The 17,373-nt window shown below is 27.0% G+C and overlaps 1 protein-coding gene across 1 annotated transcript in view; it reads left to right on the forward strand.

The window, feature by feature from the left end:
* The window catches only part of LOC129940224 (headcase protein), a 329,665-nt gene extending 323,977 nt beyond the window's left edge, over nucleotides 1-5,688 (forward strand). Inside the window, 4 exon segments of the mRNA XM_056048850.1 lie at nucleotides 1,118-1,306; nucleotides 2,904-2,992; nucleotides 3,116-3,215; nucleotides 3,331-5,688. Of these exon segments, the coding sequence (XP_055904825.1) occupies nucleotides 1,118-1,306; nucleotides 2,904-2,992; nucleotides 3,116-3,215; nucleotides 3,331-5,493 (2,541 nt within the window). The 3' untranslated portion in view covers nucleotides 5,494-5,688.
* Nucleotides 5,689-17,373: the final 11,685 nt, after the last annotated feature.

The following is a 17,373-nucleotide window of genomic DNA, read 5'->3' on the forward strand; positions in this document are numbered from 1 at the left end:
CATTGTGCTTTTTTCTCTGCACGAAATGTCACGCAGCATTGGTATGGAACAAAATGAAATTCCCAAATCGATAATCAATAAAATGTGAAACATGACCGGGACCTGTTATAATTTTTGTTCTTTTTTTACGAAATGAAAACCTCTTTATTCCATTGAGTTCTTATTTTTCTGTTTAAATTTAACAAGATACGAGTATTCCTTTACGTATAGAAACGTCCTGAAACGAGAGAAAAGGTAGCTACGTTACATTCGTTAAAAGGACATAAAATCCAAACATCAGTTTGATGTTGTTGTGTGGTTGTTGGATATTTCTTTATTCGAGGCGGCATCTTCGTCTTGTTTTTCGTTCTGCTGCAATAGTTTATCGTGTTCTCTATATGCTCCCTTCCACCTGCACTCCCAGATGTCTTTCATTTTTTCAATAACCGAAAAGGACCATGTCCTTTCCATTCCATAGAATGGATATCCTTTTCTTTGCCAATTTCAGCTTAATATGGTACTTTGTTGCATACGTGCTGTTCTCTGTCCTACGCTTACTGGGTTCTGCTACAATCCTGATGTGTGTATGCATTCACCTGTAATGTGATAGAATGAAAGAATTTTTCGTGTCCTTCCTAACTACATTCGACATAAACTAAGGACCAAGGACCAAAAAACGAATGCTTTATAACAGTACGTATTGACTTTTTGTGCACGAACGAACGGCGACGACGACGACGCAAGGACGACTGAACGAACGAACAGGACATTTATCCATTTGAGAATTATTATTATTCGGACCTTGGCCAAAAGTAATGGCATCAGTACGATTGGCATTTTGAAAATTGACCAAATGAATTACTTCGTAACATCAGTTGCAGTTGAATAAAATAAAATTTACAAAAATAAAATAAAACAGAAACATAACAGAAAAGAAAAATGTCCTCAACAATAGTTCCGCTTGAAAAGTTCAATGGTTGTGTATGGTTTTGAGCTTTCCATTTGTCTTTTTGCCAAGGAATGAAAAATGCAGAATATTGTCTTTTTTATTTTTGTGAAGCTATGCATGAATTTTCGATTTTATAAATGAAATTTTGTATTTTATATAATTTTTGTTTTGTTTTTGAATTACTTTCAGATTGAGGACGAAGGAAACCATGGCAACGATGAAACACGTCTTTTTATTCTATCATCATTGGCACAAAGTCAAATGAGTCGAGTTGCATGTATTTTATGCGAAGAACCAATGTTGGTATTTGATCGTTATCCTTTGGTTGATGGTTCGTTCTTTTTGAGCCCAAAACAACATTCAGCTGGATGCATTGAGGTAAATTTTCATCTTAAAAAACAATAAATCTCTCATTATTCTATTCCAGTGGAAATATAGCTTTATCAATTTAAAATAAACATGATAATCCTTTTTATGCGGGGTTCAAAAAGGATTAAGTTCATTAAAATAATAGATGATATGATAACAAGGGTGCGCGATTGCGAGACTTGCCTTGCCTTTCCTTTTTAATTCAATTTTAAACTGCTCTAATTTAAATTTCAGGAGAATCTTTAATTGATATTCTTTTATTGTTTCATTTTGAATTTTTGAGAGAGATATCGTCATTCCAATGAGGTGGAGAGGTTAAAGGCAGGACATTGCATTTTCTGCTTATCAATTTTCTTCATATTTATCATTTACCAGCTATTCTACGAATAGAATAGAATAGAATAGAATAGAATAGAATAGAATAGAATAGAATAGAATAGAATAGAATAGAATAGAATAGAATAGAATAGAATAGAATAGAATAGAATAGAATAGAATAGAATAGAATAGAATAGAATAGAATAGAATAGAATAGAATAGAATAGAATAGAATAGAATAGAATAGAATAGAATAGAATAGAATAGAATAGAATAGAATAGAATAGAATAGAATAGAATAGAATAGAATAGAATAGAATAGAATAGAATAGAATAGAATAGAATAGAATAGAATAGAATAGAATAGAATAGAATAGAATAGAATAGAATAGAATAGAATAGAATAGAATAGAATAGAATAGAATAGAATAGAATAGAATAGAATAGAATAGAATAGAATAGAATAGAATAGAATAGAATAGAATAGAATAGAATAGAATAGAATAGAATAGAATAGAATAGAATAGAATAGAATAGAATAGAATAGAATAGAATAGAATAGAATAGAATAGAATAGAATAGAATAGAATAGAATAGAATAGAATAGAATAGAATAGAATAGAATAGAATAGAATAGAATAGAATAGAATAGAATAGAATAGAATAGAATAGAATAGAATAGAATAGAATAGAATAGAATAGAATAGAATAGAATAGAATAGAATAGAATAGAATAGAATAGAATAGAATAGAATAGAATAGAATAGAATAGAATAGAATAGAATAGAATAGAATAGAATAGAATAGAATAGAATAGAATAGAATAGAATAGAATAGAATAGAATAGAATAGAATAGAATAGAATAGAATAGAATAGAATAGAATAGAATAGAATAGAATAGAATAGAATAGAATAGAATAGAATAGAATAGAATAGAATAGAATAGAATAGAATAGAATAGAATAGAATAGAATAGAATAGAATAGAATAGAATAGAATAGAATAGAATAGAATAGAATAGAATAGAATAGAATAGAATAGAATAGAATAGAATAGAATAGAATAGAATAGAATAGAATAGAATAGAATAGAATAGAATAGAATAGAATAGAATAGAATAGAATAGAATAGAATAGAATAGAATAGAATAGAATAGAATAGAATAGAATAGAATAGAATAGAATAGAATAGAATAGAATAGAATAGAATAGAATAGAATAGACATTTTTTTAGAGAATCTTTTGTACAATTCGTTATTTTACAAACAAAATTATTTATTTTTTCCAGGTGAAATATGAAGGACGTTCTCTCTTCCTTACCTGTGTTTGCATGGGTTGCCTTGATGGTTCTTCATCAGGACGTATTATCAGTTGCAGGTTAGTTTTTTTTCTAACTATTTCGGTATTTGGTTGACTTTAGTAAACCAAATTATAACTTTTTTATAAAATAATTTAAAAACAAATTCTGAAATTTTGATATGTTTCTTCTTATTTTTTAAGATTCTGTGGCGAATTATGGGATGGTTCGAGCCTGGTTCTTGGCACAATGTATGCCTATGATATATTTGCTGCAATGCCGTGTTGTGCTGAACGTCTCAAGGTGAGTTAAATCTCCTTTATAATCCATTTTTTGTTCTTCTAACTTCAAATCGCTTTAAATTCTGTCTGAAAATGGTAATTTGTCTTATATTTGTCTTTGCTTACTTTCTTTTTAGTGCAATACTTGTTTAAAACTACTTCTTCATCCCCAACAACGATTGAACTTCTTCAGCGACTACTCGCACTGTGTCACATGCCCATATTGTGCCACTCAGGACACCCACTTCGTCAAGCCCCTCGGCTACTGCTACACCAAATCTGTCAGCAAGTTCGGGTTAAACCTCGCATAACATGAGGCCCCGTTGGAGTCTCCAAATGGCACAGCGGTCACCAACTCAAATACCATAACAACATCATCATCATCATTATCGGTTGGGACTCCTGGCGGGGCATCGTCATTAAAAAAAGCTATTTCACTCTATTCACCATTGATCGATTATTCGGCACCATTACTGCAACAGACACCAGATACCAATAGCAGTGCCATCAATCAGATAACCTTGCAACAGCAACAACAACTGTTGACCCAGGTAAGACACCATCGATCGGTTGGGGTAAACATCATGCCCCAACAAACCCAAACAACACCACCTCCAACATCATCAGGAGCTGCAGCACAACAAAATCTATCTTCAACTCTTACAACAATCACCAATGGTAATCATCATCTACACAATCAGAACAACAACAACAACGGCAACACCGGAAACTCTACAAACCTCAACGAATGTAGTAATAATTTTATGAATTCTGTAGTCCATGAATTGAATGCAATTAAGTTAATAAGCAATAATAATAGCGCATCAGGTGTAATAGGTCAGAACAGCCATCCCACCAATACTGCTCTGAATATCAACTGTCGCACGGCCAATACCGTCGATCACAGCTTGCTATTCGGAATGCAAAATGGTGGCGGTGGCCTAGGGGTAGGCGATTCCAATAACAGTATTAGCATTTTAAGTAGCAACAACTCTTCTTGCAATAAACCACACAGTAACACTAACAATTTATGGGGCCAATTGCCAACGGCCAATAATAATAATAATATTAACAATAACACAACCCAACTATTGTACAATCAGACATCAGCCACCAACATTTCCAACCTTTGGGGATGTGCACCCTCAAATGCCACCCCTTCCTCAACATCCACATCCTCATCCTCGGCTGTATCGAACAACAATATTAATAATAACCAAATTAACGGCAATATAAATAATAATAGTAATAATCAAATCAACTCCCATCCATCCCTCAGTCCCATTTCCTCGTCGTCTGTGCGCTCGTCCCAATATCACAGCGCCAGCAGCCATCGTAGCAATAGCAAGGAATCCCTCTGGACCTCAAGTCAGTCCTCGCCAAATAGCAATCTCAGGGAAAGTTTTTATTCTATTAAGAGCAATGATTCGCCAACATCATCTAACACCTCATCAGCTGGATCGACATGTTCTTCTTCGAATGGCGGTAATATGGGAGGAGGAGGCGGAGGCGGAGGCACTTCAGTGTCACAAAACGGAAACCTATGGGAGGGTCCTCTGATGGGCTCTTCGTCGTCATCGAAGCTCACAATGGACGCAGCAACATCCTATGCCAGTCAATTGAACAAAATCAGCAACATTTGGGAGATACCAAATCCTGCATCAAATGTTGCCAATCTATGCAATCCTAAGCCACATAATATGCAGCAACAACACCAACAGCAACAACATCAACAACAACATCAGCAGCAGCAACAGCGCAACGGAAACTGTTTAAATTCATCAGCATCGCAATTTTTAGGACAATCACGCGATTTGCTATTCAATGATCTCTGGGGCAACACCGACAATTGCTCTGCAACACTCAATTCCTCCGACCACCATCAACATCAGCAGCAGCAACACAATCAGTACGCTGTTGGTAATGTTGCCGGTGATAGTAAACTTCAAAGTGATACAATTGGTTCAATCTGGCGTACAACAGCAACTCCATCTATCGGCAATGGTGCTCATCACCAGCAAAATGTCATGGTCAATCGCAACAAACCATCATCATCGGCAGCAACATGTGGCCAGATAAACAAACAAAATCAACAGCGACCAGTTATCGGTGCAAATGCTAGTTTCTTCACCAATGCCACTGATCCATCCAACGGAAACGCCTCCTCCCATTTGTCATCCGCATCCTCAGCAGCAGCAGTATCAGGAACTGCTCCAGCATCATCAACGGCGGCGGGAAGCTCCTCGTGTATGCAACTTTTTTCCGAGGAGTTCCTCAATTATCTTAATATGATTAATTAAACAAAAAGATTAGCTAATTTTTATTTTTTATTCTTCAATATATTGAAAACATATACATATATACATCTTTTTATATATATATATAAATGTATATGTATATATATATAAAACTACAAAAATTTATAAACTAATTTTAATTGTGAGTTTAGTTGAGTTTAGTTTATTTTATTTTTGTCCGGCATTTTTTATAGATTTTTATTTTTATTAATTAATTAATTAATTTGTCATACAAAATATATATACATATATAAAATAAATAAATAAATAAAGCATTTCTTAATTAAATAAAAATCAAATAGATTTATATTCTTTATTTTTTGTTAATTAGTTTTACAATTTATAAATATTTAAAAACAAAACAACATAGATTTTTATTTTATTGAATACAAAAACAGTTTATTTTTTTTTAATTTTAATTTTATTTTAAAGTTTCTTTTTATTTTTAGCTCATTTTTTCCCCTTGACTTTCTTACAGTTTCTAATTTTATTTTTCTCACCTTAATATTTATTTATTTTTTCTATTTTTCTCCTTTTTATATCAACTTAAACTAATTTGTTTGTTTTTTTTTTTAGAATTAATTTTATTTTCACCTAAGTCTATAAAAATAAACATCACAATTTAAACAAAACAAAAATATAATATTAATTTAAAAAAAAATGCTGTGTTTTTCAATAAACTTAACAAACAAAATAAAAAATTTATAAATCTTAAAAATAAATTGAATATAAATTATAAATTTTTGTTGTACATACATTTTTTTCATTAAACAAAGAAAAATACAAACAAAAATGATAATAATTAATGTTTTTTTCTTTTACGAAAAGTGAAAAGAAAAACAAAGCATTTTAGAATTATTTAAAAAATTAAACATTAAATAACTAAAATGTAAAAAAAAAGAAATTAAATTTTAAGGTAATTAAGATTTGTTGCAGTTTGATTTTATTGTTAATTTATTATTAGTTTTTCTTTTTTTTCTGTTAAACAATAAGGACGTTTGGAAAAGTTTTTAGTTTTAAATTGTTTGTTTCGTAACTCGATATAAGGTGGCATTGTTGTGGAATTGAAAGCTGGAAATTGGTGAACTTTTAGTTGGTGGAAAGGCTTGTGTCCTAAAAGGAATTTGTTTTGACATTGAAGCTTTGGATTATTGCATTGACGAATCAAAGCTGTCAATTTATATTTCTTATTGTTTTTTTTTTTATAACTCAACAAATTGGTCATCGAAATTCGAAATGATTTAAGACTTTAGACAAAATTTTTGTCAAATCATTAGTTTTCTTTTGAACATTTACATTGATATCTATTAAATGAAAGTTCTTGGAATATGGCTTTCGATGTTTCTGAAGTAATTACCAAATAATTCATGAAAAAGGACTAAAATTTCGACACCAACAGAAAAGATCATCCAAAAAGTTATCTTAAGCTTAATTTGGTATCCAATTTATTCGCTAGTTTCCTTTTCTTTTGATTCCAAGAAAAAAAAACTCTAAAATTAAAAAACAACTTTCGGTGTAAATACTTTTAATATTATGAAATATAATTAAAATAAAATTCAAAAATACTTAATTTAATTTTTATAAAAATAAAAGAAAAAACAAAAACTACATAAGCTAGATATAGGATGAACATCATATGTGATCTCTAAATTTGTAAGCTAATTAGGTTTAAGATCTGTTTAATTTTTCATTTTGTTTTCTGTTTAAAAAAAATTAACAAACTAAATTTTGTTAAAAACAAAATTTTATCCAACATGCCACCATTTCAAGCAAAATTCGAATTATTTTTTTTTATTCTTTATAAACATAAAATACCAAATAAATTAAACAAAAGAAAAGAAAAAAAAAAACACAAATAAACAAAAAAGAACACGAAGTGATAACAAAACTTAAATTTAAGAAGATTTCAAAATGAGGATAAAAATTCAAAATTTTTGTATCCTATTCAAAGAAAAAAAACATTTAACTTTTTGGCATAATTTCTAAGGACAAAATTTAAAAAAATATATAAAAATACTTCACATTCTACGATTTTGGTTAATATAATATTATAATTGGCTTAAGAACTTCTTAAATTTAAAAATACATAAATAATTATTATTTCTTATTTTTAATAAAATGAAATAAAAATAAAAATAAATAAAAAAACTTTTAGAAATTAAGATGTTTACAATGATGTACATAATTAAGTCAGCAGCCCATGTTGTTTCACACAAATTATTAAATTGTTTCTTTTTTTGTAATTATTATTTCTTAAATTAAATATAATACGTTACGTATACGTTTTAATTATTAATTTCTTGATTGTTTTTCTTTTTTCATAACATTGTTTACCTATCTAAATCTTAACCAAATCCTTTGGCAGCATAAACGTAAACGAAACAAAAATAAAATCATATAAATTCTTTTGTATAAATTAAGTATTATAACATTTAATACAAATTAATTTAAACATTAAACAAACAAAAATTAATAAATACTTTGAACTAATACCTCTTTAGCGAAAAATAATATTTAAACAAAATAAGGTAAATATTAAAGAAAACAAAAATTCAATTTAACATAAAATAATATAATTTAAATAATTATATTAAAACAAATTAATATTAACAAGATTCATATAAATTAGTTACTTTATTATTTACTTTAAAATAATTAAAATAATCCCAAACCCTAGACAAGATCATTTTTTATAATAACAAACAAATAACTAATTTTAATAAAACAAAACAAAAACTACAACATCAACAACAACAAAAAAAAAGGAGAAACAACAATATTTTTGTGAGGAAGAGAATTGTGTTAAAAAATAAAAAAAACATTAATTTGTTTATATATACATATATAAAAACAAATTCACCACAAATTGCTTATTTCTAAAAACTAAATAAATTTTTCTTTTGATAGTCGCCGGTTCCGACAAAAATAAGTAAAAAAAAACATAATAAACAATATAAAAATAATAAATATTACAAATAAAATAATAAATAAATTTGCTTAGACAAATTAAAATATCAATAAAATGCAAATTTAATAAAATTTTTAAATAAAACATTTTCAAGGAACGCGGATTGACTCTCTCAGATCATCTGATGAAAAAATGTACAAATAGAAATTAAGCAATTTGTTGAATGTGAATTTGTTTATATTTTTTTCTTACTTTATATTTTAGTTGCTTATTTCAGTCCAGTGAATTAAATTAAATTTATTTATGAATTATAGTTCTTTTTCTTAAAAAAAAATTCTGTCGATATGCTTTCATATGATTTTGAAACACAGAATACAAAAGCTGCAAATATTTTTAACAACATTTTGTTTTCACTCACAAAAATATTATGTTATTTTTCCCTCTCAAATGCAATAAATAATAAACAAATAAGTTTAATAGAAAAATTAAACAATAGACTAAAAAAATATGAAAACGGATAAATTAACCCAACAAAGAGAGTAAAAAAAATATAATTTAATTTTTAAGAAAGGAAGCACCAGGAAAATAAAATCTTAGTTTAATTTTTGTATAATTTATATAAATATACTTTTGTTCTGCAGTTTGTTTAAATGAAATAATTGCTAGTTCCTTCACTTTATGTTTTTTCTTTTTAATTTTTGTAATTATTATTATTTTTTATTTTCAAAAACAAACTTTGTAATTACACTTAAAAATAATTATATTTTGAATTTTGAAACAAAAATTACCAAAACATATTCCTGCATTTTTAATTTTCACACAAAACATAACACCCTTACACAAAAACAAAACACACTGAATAAAACAAAATTAAAATAATATACATACACACATTATATTATTTTTTAATTAATTAAATGTAATTTAGATAAATATTTTAGTTGATTTATGTAATAAATATATATTAAATATTATAATTACTATTATTCGTACTCAATGTGAATGGAATATTGAAAAGTGAAAACAAAAAAAAACAAACAAATACAAAAATGCATTCAAGATATAATATAAATTAATTAATTAATTTTGTTGATTATTCAAATGTTTTAAATAAAAATACATACATTTATATTATAATTTTGTTTAATTTGTTTTATTTTATTTTTTATATTTTTATTGTGTTTACTTTTCTTTTGTTTAGTGTTTTTTTTTGTTTTATATTTTCTTTTGTTTATTCTTTGGGTTGTTCTATTTTGCGTTGTGATTTAGTTATTTTCTTTTATTTTGTTTCTCTCTCTTTGTGCAGACATTTATAATAATTAAATATTTAAATTGCAATATAATTAGAAATCTATGCTAATATTTTTTTTTCTATAGTCAAAAAGACAAACATTTATTGAATTGTTTGGCGGTTTCAGGCGTCCTTTAGCTTTATTTCAACAAAAGGGGGTTGTTTTGTTTATGTATTGTGTTGTGTATACACAATTTCCTCTCATCAGTATTTATGTAGGTTTATGAAAAGAACACTGGTTGCATAATAGATTTGAATTTCAAACTACCACCACTTAATTTAGATAAATGAGAAATAATCCACATCTGTCATTTTCTTCTAACCGCGTTTCATAAGGAAATTTGAAATTTAGTATAATAGCAAGTGAGGTTCTTCCAGAGGATATGATTTACTAACTTCAAAAGTCAAAAAAATATATACTCTTGCTAATGATTGAAGCTCACATTTCAACATTTAGACGATGACCTTTGCATCAGCTCTTTATTTCTTTCAAGGAAGCATTATTTTGTGGTCCTTTTTACAGGACAAAGTCGTTGAGGGCCAAGTCTGAATAACATTTTGGATACGAAAGCAATTTGTCCATGGTTTTCATTGATTTTTTTCCTTTTCTAGCAATGGGGAAGTTTTTCTGAAATTTCGTTTTTCAAACTTTTTACTTTTAAAGTATTCTCAAGACCATAAAAAAGATGTTTTCTAAAAGCCATAAGCTAACAGTGATTCGGAAGTCGTATTGTAAAACTACTTTTAGCCTCAACTTTGGAAAAAAATTGGATTAAGGTGAACTTAAACTACAGACAGATTTGGTGAAGTGAAGTTTTAGTATCAAGGTCAATTTCCAAAGAGGGGAAGTCCGAGTTGCCTCCCAAAGTAGACCAGGACGGCCTCAATCAGGAAGAGTTAAAGAGACATCTTAATCTCAATAAACGTTATTGTTTTCAATTTTATACTACTTTAAGCTCCAATTTTGGAAGAATTGGATCAAGGTCAATTTCCAAAAGAGGGGATGTCCGAGTTGCCTCCCAGAGTAGACCATAATGGCCTCAATCAGGAGGAGTTTTAGAGACACCTTAATCTCAATAAACTTAATTGTTTTCAGCTCTATAGGCCTAGTTTTGTTAAGGTCCTTTTTTTAACTTTAGAAGAACGTAGCTCATGACTTTTATTTTTGGATCTTATTTCAAAAAAAAACCATGACCTCAATCAGAAAGAGTTTTAAAGACATCTTAAACTCAATAAAAGTTATTGTTTTCAGCTTTATACTACGTTTAGCTGTAACTTTGTGAAGATTTGGATCAAGGTAATCTTAAAACGCAAACAGATTCTTTGACTCGAAGATTCAATGTCAATTTTCAAAGAGGGTATGGTTAAATTCCAGAGTAGAACATATCCTCAATTACAAAGAGTTTCAGAAAAACCTTAATCTTAATAAACGTAATAATATTTCACTTTATACAACTTTAAGTTCCAAATTTGGGAAGAATTGGATCAAGGTGATATTAAAACACAAATAGATTCGGTAAATTGAGGATTCAAAATAAATTTCCAAAGAGGAGATGGGAAAGTTAACTCGAAGAGAAGATCACGACCTCAATCAGAAAGAGGTTTAGAAACACCTTAATCTCAATAAACGTAATTGTTAACAGCTTTTAGCTGCAAATTTGGGAAGAAATTGATCATGATGATCTTAAAACGAAGACAGATTCGTTTACCCGAAGATTCAATGTCAATTTTCAAAGAGAGTATAGTTAACTCCCAGAGTAGACCAGATCCTCAATTACAAAGAGTTTTAGAGAAACCTTAATCTCGATAAACGTAATTGTTTTCAGCTTTATACTACTTTAAGTTCCAAATTTGGGAAGAATTGGATCAAGGCGATATTAAAACACAAATAGATTCTGTGAAGTGAGGATTCAAAAATCAATTTCCAAAGAGGAGATGGGAAAGTTAACTCGAAGAGAAGATCACGACCTCAATCAGAAAGAGTTTTAGAACCACCTTAATCTCAATAAACGTTATTGTTTACAGCTTTATACTGCTTTTAGCTGCAAATTTGGGAGGAATTGGATCAAGGTGATCTTAAAACACAAACATAATAGGTGAATTGAAGATTCAAAGTCAAAGTAGATTACGACCTCAATCAGAAAGAGTTTTGGAGACATTCTAATCTTAATAAACGTAATTGTTTTCAGCTTTATACTACTTTTAGCTATTACTTTGGAAAGAATTGGATCAAGGTCATCTTAAAACGCAGACAGATTCCTTTACTCGAAGATAAAATATCAATTTTCAAAGAGGGTATGGTTAAATCCCAGAGTAGACCATTTGAGAATAATTACAAAGAGTTTTAGAAAAGCCTTAAACTTAATAAACGTAATTATTATTTTCAGCTTTATACAACTTTTAGATCCAACTTTGGGAAGAATTGAATCAAGGAGATGAGGTGAAGTGAAGAACGTTACCTCCCAGATTAGACCAGGACGATCTGAATGAGTTTAAGATACACCTTAATCTCAGTAAACGTAATAGTTTACGGGTTTTTAGACCAAGTTTTGTTCAAGGTCCTTTTTTTCACTTTAGAGAACGTAGCTCGTGACTTTTTTATCTTTGGATCTATAATTTCAAATAAAAGCAGGACCTCAATCAGAAAGAGTTCAACAGACACCTTAATCTCAATTGTAATTGTTTTTATCTTTATACAACTTTAGGTTTACAATTTGGGAAGAATTGTATCAGGGTGATCTTAAAACACAGACAGATTCAGTGAAGTTTATGATTTAAGGTCAAATTTCAAGGAGGGAATGGCAAAGTTAACCCAGAGTAGACTAGGGAATCAATCAGAAGGTTTTTCAGCTCTAGAGGCCAAGTTTTGCTTATGTCCTTCTTTCAACTTCAGTAAATGTAGTTCGTGACTTTTGTTGTTTGGATTTCTAATTCTATATAAAACGAAGATTATGTGTATGCAGGGTTTTTGTAAAAATAGTAACTGCTTTTATAGGGGCTAGTTATAGCTATCAATGAAATTAATCTGGGAAATTTTTTAAATAAATATGTCATTGTGACTTTCTCTTTGATTAGAAATGAAACTGCGAAGTTATGTATTTTTGTATTTTCCGGGCAGAAATTCATTTTTCTGAAGAGCTGATAGTTTTGTGTTCAAAAGTTAAACGAATTGTTCCCCACTAATTTTCGTTCCAATTTTATGCAAATTCTATGACAGATTTCTGCCAGTTAAAATTTGTCGGTGTTTTTCTCAATGACAAATTTTGAATGGCCGCCAAATAAATTCCAATGATTGGTTTCAATGATGAAAACCAATGATAGCTATAATTCACCCCATAGTTTATGCGGATAGTAGAATTGAACAAGATTATTTAATTGTTTTTTTTTTAAGTGAATGCAATATTAAAATATCCCTTTCCCTTCAGGTAATGTATTATCAGTTATCAAAGTAATTGTCTTTTTCTTATTGTAAATATATATTTAATTGAACAGTAAGTCAGTGAATACAAATTTCATTTGAAAAAAAACACAAAATTATGAAACTGCTGCCAAAGGTTAAAACACAAACATAACATAATGATTAACAACAAAAATATAACAACAACATTTGTACATAATTCATTATGGTTTATGTTTGTGCATATATATATGAATGTAATAATTACATATAAATAGAAAAATCTGCCAAAATAAAATGATTATTAAATAATATACCTCAACGATGCAAAAACAAAAATGCTAAAATTGTTAATAATAAAAGAAAAAAAAAAAACAAAATCTTATATCATATCAGGATGCGATGCAGACAAAGTTAATAGACAACAAAAAATAAGATTGTGCAATTTTTAACAATTATAAGAGGAATAAATATAAAATGTATGTGTAAATATAAATATTAATTTTAATTCCATTATTTAATTTCTATTTTTTTTCGTTTATTAGTTTATATTGTTCTTTTTAAATAAAATATAATTTGTTTTTAGTGCCGCGCAATACCTCAAATAAAAAGAAATTAAAAAAAAAGAAAATATAAATACAAATAACCCAGCACTTTAGAAAAATTCAATAAAAATAAAATAAATCTCAATATATTAGCATCATTGCACCGCAATTTCATAAATATTTAACTAAAATAAAATTTAAAACAAAAATATATATATCACCGATTAAAAATACAATAAAACAAAATACAAATAAATAGAAAATAGAGTATATCTTTATTAAACAGAAAAATAAAACTTGAGCAATAAAATAAAAATTTAAAAATTACATACAAACAAATAAAAACAAAAACAAAAACGTAGGAACAATCAATCGCATTGTGTAGAATTCAATATTTTTAATTTTACTACAAAATATTTTGTTTACTGTCACTTAAATAACAAAATAAATACAGTATATGAAATAGAAAATAGATGTTTATAATAGTTGTAGCTTTTGTTTAACATAAAAATATAAAAAAAATAACAAACAATAGATAATGGAAGTTTTTTAAATAGTTTTGCTAGTTTATTAAAATAATTCTTAATATTTTTTTTCATATATTATTCATATACCTACTCCTACATAGTCCTTCGAGTATTATTGTATGTAAGATTTTCCTATTTTGAATAAATATCAAAGAAGCACGTGACAGTTTTGTCCTAACTAAGTTGAAAAAATATCATTAACAAGACGGCCAAAGAAAGAATATACATTAAAGGGTCATAGGTTAACATGGAAAATGTCTACTTTATAGTGTGGTTTATCTGTCCACAGGCTGACTCATCACTTATAGTTTGATTTTGGTTTGATTAAGGCACAGAAGCTTTTAAAACTGGCTTAGATTAAATTAAAAAAACATACCCAGGAGCTTGATGCCTTAATAAGCTTATCATAATTCTGTGAAAAATTACTCCGTCAAGATAGAGCCACGTTATTGTCGACTTAAACCACCCCTAGCATTTTCAAATATTAACTATTTTTATCTAGTGAGTTTCTAGACCTAGGATGCTACTTCGAGTGTAAAACGACCCATTTTTTCGCCAGGGAATTTAAAAACTATAAGTTTAAAGGTTTCAAAGAGCCTTTAAAAACTAAAGCATTTGATCCAAAATCAATCATTTTCGGTTGAAACTTACATTAGACTAAAATTGAAATGAAAATTTTCGGGTTGAAAACATAATATGACTCTTTGGCTTTTGACTTAAGAAGTTGTTGTCTTGTAGAAGTTAACATTGATGGCCAGAATAAATAGTTTATAAAAATGTGCGCAAATTTAAGGTCCAATCTCTTCTAGATTGATTATTTTATAGCTTTCAACCAAACCACGTACCTACTCAAGAAGATTTATGTAAGCGAAAATCTTTGTTTCTCGAAAATATTTCATCATCATCAAAATTTTAACTTTTTATAGAAAACAATATCTTATTGATTTTCGCATTCTAAGGCAAAGATTATTTCCTTACAAAATTGTCAACTTAAAACCCTTTTTCTTTGCTCACAATTACATTGCGGTTCATTAAACTAGAATCTTTTTTATTTTAAACAAACAAAATTAATCCGTAATCCACCGAAATATTAAATGTTTATTAATAAACATAAATCACTATGTGATTAATGAGAAATCAAATCACATTCCTGCAATAGATAACTTCAAGTACACTTACCTAATTCCTAAACTATACAAAAATAAAAACAAAACCTTACATAAACTTATCCCCTCGAAATATATAAATCAATAAAAATACATTCGATGATATTCTATTAAAATTAATAATTTTAATAAAAATAAAAGAAAAAAAAGTTACAATTTAACAAAAAAATAAATTAAAAATTAAAAATAAAACCCAAACTAAAAAAAAAATGAAAAATATAACTTCCTTTAGTTCGTTTTCTCTTACAGCGTTACCTGTCCTTAAGCAAAATATATTTAAATTAATTTTTTTATATCATTGTTCTAACTTTGAAACATTTTTCCTTTTAAATAATTCTTATTAAATTTATTAATTATTATTAAAATAAATAAAAAAAAAACAAAAAACATAATGTGAATCGTTTAATTATATGTTGCTTTTTCTCAAAAATAAAATATATTAGAATTTAATTTTTTAATTTATTAATAAATAACTAAAGAAAGAAAAAAAACAAAATAAGTAGTTTACATAATCCTATTATTGATATTTAATTATCTACACTTATTAAAGTTATTATTAAACAAAAAAAAAAACAAAATTTAAAGTACAAATGTAAAACAATTCTCTTTTTTTTTTTAGTTTGTTTAACTATTTTTTTTATTTTAGTTAATTTTTTTTAGTTTAATACCCTTAGAAAAAAAAAACTTAAAAATTGTGACAAAATATTATTAAACAAAATTTGAACTAAACAAACAAACTACATATAAGAGGTTTATATTGAAACAAAAGTTTCTGTTAATTAATCGAATTATTTCGCTAAATGGGATTTTTTGTTTCAAATTGTTTTGAAAAATTCAAAACAAAAATAAAACATTTAAATTAGATTTGTAAGATTTTTTAATTAATTAATTAATTATATTACACATACGAGTATATAGTATAAGAGAACGTTTGAAGATTCAATTTTTTAAGAGTGTTGGAGAAGACGAGAAAGACAAATGAAAAAGAAAACAAGAATTAGTTGGTTAAAAGGACCCTTTAATTAAAAAAAAAAATAAATTTTAAACAAAAATAACTACGAAAATGGAAAGTAGAAAAAATATAAAATGAATAATCCTCATAATTATTATTAATTAAGCACTCTCTTCATTGATAGTTTTATAAATAATAATAAATAAAATATAAATTACTTTTTTTTCGGTTTTGTTTTTTATTTTTAATATTTATATTATTTAACATCATTACTATTATTACCTGCATTAGATTAATTGTTGTCTGTGTTTTTTCATTAATATCTTTATATATATATATATGTATATATATATTTATATATGTATATTAAACAATTGAAGTTAGATATAAACATTTAATTGAGTGAGTTATTGTTTAGTTTAAATTAAAATATATATTAAATATAATATAATTAAAATTAAGAACATACATAATATATATTTAATATTGGGCTGCAAGTTAGTTTTTGCTATAAATAAAAATAAATAAGTTTTAAGTAATTTTGTACACTTGAAAATAACAGTTATTAATAATGCATGTATATTATTATTATTATATAACTTAAGACATTGTTTCTAGTTTTAAACACATGAAACCAACATCCTTTATATAAATAATAATTTTTACTATTTAGTTTGTTTTGTAATTTAATTTTTAAATTTTGTATAACGCATTGGTCTCCAGGTTTTAAAAGAAACGAATTTAAAATTAAAATTGAAGATAAAAAAAACGAAACACCATTTAATTAAATTTAAGGAATTTAACAAAAATTAACAACAAAAACCGATGTGGTCACTAAAAACAAACAAACAAACAAAAATCATTAAAAAAAGGATGCGTGGATAAATGTCATTTACATATATGAATGAATATCGAAAAATTGAATAAATATAATTAATCATTTTTTCAATACAATACACACCGAAAGAAGTCCTCTGAAAAGAAAGAAAATAATATAATTTAAAAAATAATTAAAACATAAACAATACCTCAATGAGATGACACTACGCAAGGCTGGTGATGTGGACCAAATCGGTGCAAAAATATAATAAAAATAA

The sequence above is a fragment of the Eupeodes corollae genome, chromosome 1, assembly GCF_945859685.1.
Source record: "Eupeodes corollae chromosome 1, idEupCoro1.1, whole genome shotgun sequence".
Taxonomy (NCBI): Eukaryota; Metazoa; Arthropoda; class Insecta; order Diptera; family Syrphidae; genus Eupeodes; species Eupeodes corollae.